This window comes from Oryzias melastigma, linkage group LG6, assembly GCF_002922805.2.
Source record: "Oryzias melastigma strain HK-1 linkage group LG6, ASM292280v2, whole genome shotgun sequence".
Lineage (NCBI taxonomy): Eukaryota > Metazoa > Chordata > Actinopteri > Beloniformes > Adrianichthyidae > Oryzias > Oryzias melastigma.
The window spans coordinates 29,000,350-29,006,511 of record NC_050517.1 but is presented as its reverse complement, the minus strand read 5'-3'; the positions used below and the strand labels follow the sequence as shown (position 1 = coordinate 29,006,511).

At 39.5% G+C, this 6,162-nt stretch overlaps 2 protein-coding genes across 2 annotated transcripts; one reads left to right on the top strand and one right to left on the bottom strand.

The window, feature by feature from the left end:
* Nucleotides 1–1,098: 1,098 nt before the first annotated feature.
* LOC112151906 (protein SSXT) lies at nt 1,099–2,246 on the bottom strand. The gene is made up of 5 exons (XM_024281034.2): nt 2,135–2,246; nt 1,922–1,977; nt 1,731–1,850; nt 1,219–1,663; nt 1,099–1,147 (listed from the first exon to the last, which is right to left on the bottom strand). The coding sequence occupies exons 1-4, from the start codon at nt 2,137–2,139 to the stop codon at nt 1,230–1,232; spliced, it is 615 nt and encodes a 204-aa protein (XP_024136802.1). The 5' UTR covers nt 2,140–2,246; the 3' UTR covers nt 1,099–1,147; nt 1,219–1,229.
* Nucleotides 2,247–4,330: 2,084 nt separating this feature from the next.
* LOC112151902 (protein SSXT) lies at nt 4,331–5,349 on the top strand. Its single transcript, XM_024281031.2, has 4 exons — nt 4,331–4,487; nt 4,593–4,648; nt 4,720–4,839; nt 4,910–5,349. Exons 1-4 carry the CDS (start codon nt 4,483–4,485, stop codon nt 5,344–5,346), a joined length of 618 nt encoding a protein of 205 aa, XP_024136799.1. The 5' UTR covers nt 4,331–4,482; the 3' UTR covers nt 5,347–5,349.
* The last annotated feature ends 813 nt before the right edge of the window (nt 5,350–6,162 follow it).

The following is a 6,162-nucleotide window of genomic DNA, read 5'->3' as shown; positions in this document are numbered from 1 at the left end:
AATAGTTCAAAAACATAGCATAATGCCAACCCTTGAAACCCTAACTTAACATAATTATGAATAACAAAAAGGCAGGAATATTATTTAAGAATAAATCAACTTAAACCTTCAATAACTTTTAATAATTTACTCTCCATATAAATATCCATCTTCTTCCGTTCATCCGGTACTGAGTTGTGGGGGCAGCAGTCTGAGCAAAGATGCCCAGACTTCTCTCTCCAGCTCCTCTGGGGGGACCCCAAGACATTTCCAGGCCAGCTGAGAGACGTACTCTCTCCAGCATGTCCTGGGTCTACCCCGGGGCCTTCACCCAGTGGGACATGCCTGGAACACCTCTCCAGATCAGAAATCTGAGCCACCTTAACTGGCTCCTCTTGACCTTGCGACCACAGCTCCAGAAAGCAGCAGAGACAATGGAGGAGGAGAACATGGTCCACTTGGACTCAATGTCACCAACCTCCCTCAGTAAGTGCTTGAAGTTTTCCCAGATGTGGGAGTAAAAATATATTTTGTCAAAATTATAGTTAGAAATAAGATAACCTCAGGCCATCAATAAAATGAAGTCTGCTTTTTCAGGCCCATAGTATTATGGAACCAGTGAATTTTAAAGTCAACACCCAGGTACTTCAAACTCGCCTTGACCATGTCAGTTCCCAGGTGTGGGCATCCATCTTTTGGTCTTGTTGGTATTTAAGCACAGAATTGCTGCGCAATGCAAACTGAATAGACTTTACGGTGTCAAAAAATTTCAAGAACCCCATGAACAATTGAGTAACTGGCAACAAGCATCCTTTAAGATGTAAACCACTAAAGGTCCTTTAGATCCACACAAGGATGTACAAACTCAATCCATAAATCCCACAAAATGAAAACTAAATCTTTCAAGCTGCAAGTTCAGCATACCTTTGACATACTCCCACATATGAAAATTCTGAAATGCAACTTGAGCCAGGTTTGCATTATTCTGCCTTTTTTTAAAAACAAAACAAAACCCACAGTTCATTGTAGCATAAGATTTACCAAACCCCCCCTTTTTTTTAGACAAGCTTTTGCTAAACCACCAATTAACACAAGGCTATTGCAGAAAGTTTAGAACCAAAATACTTTTAATTCTTTAGAAGCATCGAGTCATTTCCAGAAAATAAACCTGTAGGAAAAACATAAAGGAGTCAGTAACTTCAACTAGAAACATAGAATGTTGAGCAGATAGGATCTCACCATAGAGATCCTCAACGGCTTCCTTTGACTGAACCTTTGCCCTGATGAGATGACTTGCTGGGGTATGGGAACACTGGTTCTTGAGGAACACGGGGTTCTGTTGGAGTGTAGCGGAACTGGCTGAACAGCAGCCGTTTCTGGTTGTAGCGAGAGCGAGACTTGAAAGCGTACACTTGATCCTCGTCGCTCACTGGAGTGAACTCTGGCTCCTCGTCGTCGGATGAGCTCCAGCTCTCCTGCTCAACCTGGTACTGGCCACCTGGAGCTCCAGACTGAGCGCCCTGGGAACCAGACTGTTGAGATCCAGAACCAGAGTAGCTGCTGTCACCACCGCTGTAGCTGCCTTGACCACTGGACTGTGCAGGTCTCTGGTAAGTTGGCTTGGCTGGCTGTTGCTCAGGATATGAAGCAGTGTACCACATGGGAGGAGTAATGTCTGAAGAGCCTGTAGGAGAACAACATTAGGTCAACCTCAGAGGAGAATCATCATGAACCAGAGCAGATGCAGTCACCTCCAGCAGTGTTGGTGCCAGCACTGTAGTATCCTTGAGGACTGCTGTAGCCACTGGACTGTGCAGAAGGTTTCTCATAGGATGGAGCTTGTCCAGGGTATTGGAACATTGGAGTATATCCTTTGAAGAGAGAAAGTCAAGAGTTAGCACCAGCTGGTAAAGTCACCTCCTGTTCTGTAATGGTGTCATACCTCCTTGAGGGAGACAGGAGGTACTTCCAATGAGCAGACAAGAAATCCACAGAAACCTGCAGACACAGAAAAGTCAACTGACACAAATGTCAAATTTTCTATTACATTCAAAAGTTAAGAAACAACACCTCAGTTTTTATTTCGAAAGGTATCTGTACATGTGCAATAGACAACAAATGGATGGAAGTTTCCATAAAATCATAACATTCTCACCACATTCTGCTGAAAATATTTGCTTAATTTGAATTAACAAGACAAAGCCTGAAATTCTGTGACACTGACTCCAACCTGGAGGAGCTGCATTTATCTAAGCCTCCGAGCTGATGGTTGAATGAGAGCAGCTGCTGCTGATTAAAGAAAGTCTTCTTCTTCTTTTTCATGTGTTATTTAGGTGCCAGTTGACAACAGAATGGTCAGTTTCCCACAGGTTTCTTGAACTGAGGCTAATTTTATTGTTTTTGATGGGTCATTCCTTCTTTATTTGACAGGTACTGTGCACAGGAGCATTAATCAAAGACAAGATGCAGAGTTTAAGGTGCACTTTTTACTTTGAATAAAAAAAAATCAAGAATAATAATTATGAAAAACATTATAAAGGTAACTTCATTTGTTCTGGTTTATTTATTTTTCGTTTAGATGTATGAATTTCTGATTAAGATGCACTACAAACAGTGGTTTGTGAGTTTATTTTTCATCACTACTGACATCTCACTATCTACTACTACACTCCCTGCATTGAGAGGATTTTATGAGGTACAGGGTGTCTTTCATTTTGAAAGAAAGTCATGTAGACATGACAAGAATTAGAAACTAATTCATATTTTGAAAAAGTTACGTTTCTTTTATTTATGCTTGTAAAAACAAATGTATTTTTATTTATCATAATAGTAACAATATCATAAATACAAATCTGTGTCTTCTTTTTCTAAAGGGTGAAATAAGACTTTGTGGCTCCTACTGGGATGTTGTCAGTAAGAAATCCTCCAGAATGGCTCTTTAACTTTTGAAGTTTGCAGACCCAAATTCTAGGAGAAGATATTTCCAAAAAAAAAAAAAAAAGAAATATTTTAAGTCTAAAATCCTAGAGAACACTCGGAGTCTAATTAAATGAATCTCATATTTCTTTTATATGACAAGTATTGGTGAGTACACTAGTGAAAATCAAAAAAGGTTAAAAATGTAGAACACTCTATGCGTTCTCCTTGTTAAAAGTGAAAATATCTGCCAATGGAACTAGTAGAATTTGTCTTGGTAAAATTTAATCAAATAAGCTGTGATGTTCAGCTCTTTTAATAACAAAATTTCCTTTAAACGATCACATTTAGGTATTTTGCTCTGGCAATTGACAAAATTATGCCTTCATAATCTTAACGAAAAGACCACTGATCTTACAATAGAAAAAATATGTCTAGAGTGGAATTTTAACTTTGTTAGTTTAAATCTCATTATCATACCAAATCATAGTTCATAGACATTCTGACTGTTCTTGACGTTTTCTTTTATTGTATTATCATATTTTTCTTTTAGATTTCTAGTTGATAGAACAGTTATCAGTTGTTGTTGTTATTATTAACCAAATGTGCAGATCTTCAGTGTGCAAACTGAATGTAATAATTGTATTTTTGCTTCATGCTTGCAAGTAAAACACAAAAATAAATTTTTGACTCTTGAGTCTTATTGAATCTTTTTGTATGTCTGGAAAACTGGATGAAGCATTTATTTACCATCTATTTGTAAGCGCTTCCTGATGTGGACCAAACACCGAGCCCTGTGGGATACCATGGCTGGAATCTTTCACTTAAATATGAATAAAATCAGCCTCTTTTAACTTCTGTAAGACCTGATGACCACAACAGATCTAACAGGTATTTTATACATATATATATATATATATATATATATATATATATATATATATATATATATATAAAAATAAATAAAAGATGACCAAGAATTAACAAAAGAAGAAAGTTTGTCATTTGCAAACATTTTAGACATTTTTACAGAAAAATAATTAAACTTAAAAGAACTAAAGAAGCTTTTTTTTTTATATATAATTTCTTTGACAAACATCGGTATACACAGATATTTTTTTCTAACTTGTCCTGTGACTTTGTCACTGGCAACTGTGTTGTTTTATTTTGCCAAACATTGCCTTCTGAAAACTCAACAAGAACAGAATTCTCTACTGAAGTTCTTAACCTGAGACACTTAAAAATAATAAACTCCTGCAGCTGGAAACTTTTAATGCCTCCTAAGAAAAGAATAAGATACAAAAATGATTTAATGATACAGCACACCTCTGTGTGCTCAGCGTAAAACCTAACGTGTGTCTCAATCTAAAAAAAAAATAAAATCTTCAAATATAAAGGCAAGTTTGAAAACCTTTCTAGGGATTTTCTTGGTAAGACTCACTGCTGTCTCAGCTGTTCTGCATCAGCAGTTGATCACAGTCACCAATCAGCCCTACGGATCAGATAAAAGCAGCTTCTGCAGGTTTGAAGAGAGTATCTCAGGTTTCTGAACCTTCTGGTTTCTGCTTAAGTGGCAACTGCAGCAGGATGAAGTATGATGACAATTAATCTTACATTTAAAAAAAATGTAAATGGTGTTACTGTAAAAATGTGATGTATTGACATGATGGTTAAATACTCAATTTCTCTGTCTGCAGGTTTCTGTGGATTTCTTGTCTGCTCATTGGAAGCATCTCCTGTCTTCCACAAGGAGGTATGACACCATTACAAAACAGGAGGTGACTTCACCAGCTGGTGCTAACTCTTGACTTTCTCTCTTCAAAGGATATACTCCAATGTTCCAATACCCTGGACAAGCTCCATCTTATGAGAAACCTTCTGCACAGTCCAGTGGCTACAGCAGTCCTCAAGGATACTACAGTGCTGGCACCAACACTGCGGCAGGTGACTGCATCAGCTCTGGTTCATGGTGGTTCTCCTGAGCTGAGGCTGACCTGATCTTGTTTTCCTACAGGCTCTTCAGACATTACTCCTCCCATGTGGTACACTGGTTCATATCCTGAGCAACAGCCAGCCAAGCCAACTTACCAGAGACCTGCACAGTCCAGTGGTCAAGGCAGCTACAGCGGTGGTGACAGCAGCTACTCTGGTTCTGGATCTCAACAGTCTGGTTCCCAGGGTGCTCAGTCTGGAGCTCCAGGTGGCCAGTACCAGGTTGAACAGGAGAGCTGGAGCTCATCTGACGACGATGAGGAGCCAGAGTTCACTCCAGTGAGCGACGAGGATCAAGTGTACGCTTTCAAGTCTCGTTCTCGCTACAACCAGAAACGGCTGCTGTTCAGCCAGTTCCGCTACACTCCAACAGAACCCCGTGTTCCTCAAGAACCAGTGTTCCCATACCCCAGCAAGTCATCTCATCAGGGCAAAGGCTCAATGAAAGGAAGCCGTTGAGGATCTCTGTGAGGTACACTCCTGTTTGTCTGTGTCTTGTGGCTGTTGGGGTTTACTAACCTTGGCTCTGTCTTGCTGGTTGCCCACTGAAAAGGCACATGCTGTGTAGTCTTCAGAAATAAAGAAAAAACTGAAATTTAAATGTGTGGCTAAATTCTCTTGACTGTGTAACCCAAGGGGTGGCTTGGGCAGTTTTTTTATTTTTTTTTTTCTTCCTCCCCTTCAACTCTCTGGCTGAGTTGGATCTCATGGCATACTGGGTCAGGTCTTAATATGCTAAAAAGATGTTCTGAAATCTTAACATCTCCATGAGCCAAGCTGTTCGCAATGTTTTAAAGACAAGTAATTACAGTATTGAGGAAACATCAACCATCCAGTCACAATGATTACTTGTTTCAGTTTGCGTACCGAACGGTCTGCCATCCACACAATTCTTGCACACCTTGTTTCAAAGGACTTGTGTGCAAATGCTTCGAGATTTAAACTCAAACATCCAGCAATGAACAAAATGGAACTCTTTGGATTGAAAACCTCCCTGTGGAATGGTCTGCTGGACTTTTGTCAAGGCACATTTGTAGAAGTTGGTAGCAACACCTAGACAATCGTGTATCATTGTGTGCTCATACCGCTAATCGATGACTATGTACCCTTCTGCTAAAACAACCACATCCAGTTTGACGTGGTGGTGATGGAGCTCATTTACAATGAGGCAGACTTAAGAAAGGTGTGCCATCTGGTCCAATGTATTTTCCTCAATTGGCATGTCAGATTGGACTATTCATTCATTGTTCTGCAGAGCTACGGTCCAATCTCTGG

What these genes read in the sequence shown, in the direction of transcription:
- LOC112151906 (XM_024281034.2), bottom strand. An exon ending in CTCCTGTCTCCCTCAAGGAG is followed by an intron (nt 1,851 to 1,921) that starts GTATGACACCAT and finishes CTCTCTTCAAAG; the next exon opens with GATATACTCCAATGTTCCAA. An exon ending in TGGCACCAACACTGCTGGAG is followed by an intron (nt 1,664 to 1,730) that starts GTGACTGCATCT and finishes GTTCTCCTACAG; the next exon opens with GCTCTTCAGACATTACTCCT.
- LOC112151902 (XM_024281031.2), top strand. An exon ending in CTCCTGTCTTCCACAAGGAG is followed by an intron (nt 4,649 to 4,719) that starts GTATGACACCAT and finishes CTCTCTTCAAAG; the next exon opens with GATATACTCCAATGTTCCAA. An exon ending in TGGCACCAACACTGCGGCAG is followed by an intron (nt 4,840 to 4,909) that starts GTGACTGCATCA and finishes GTTTTCCTACAG; the next exon opens with GCTCTTCAGACATTACTCCT.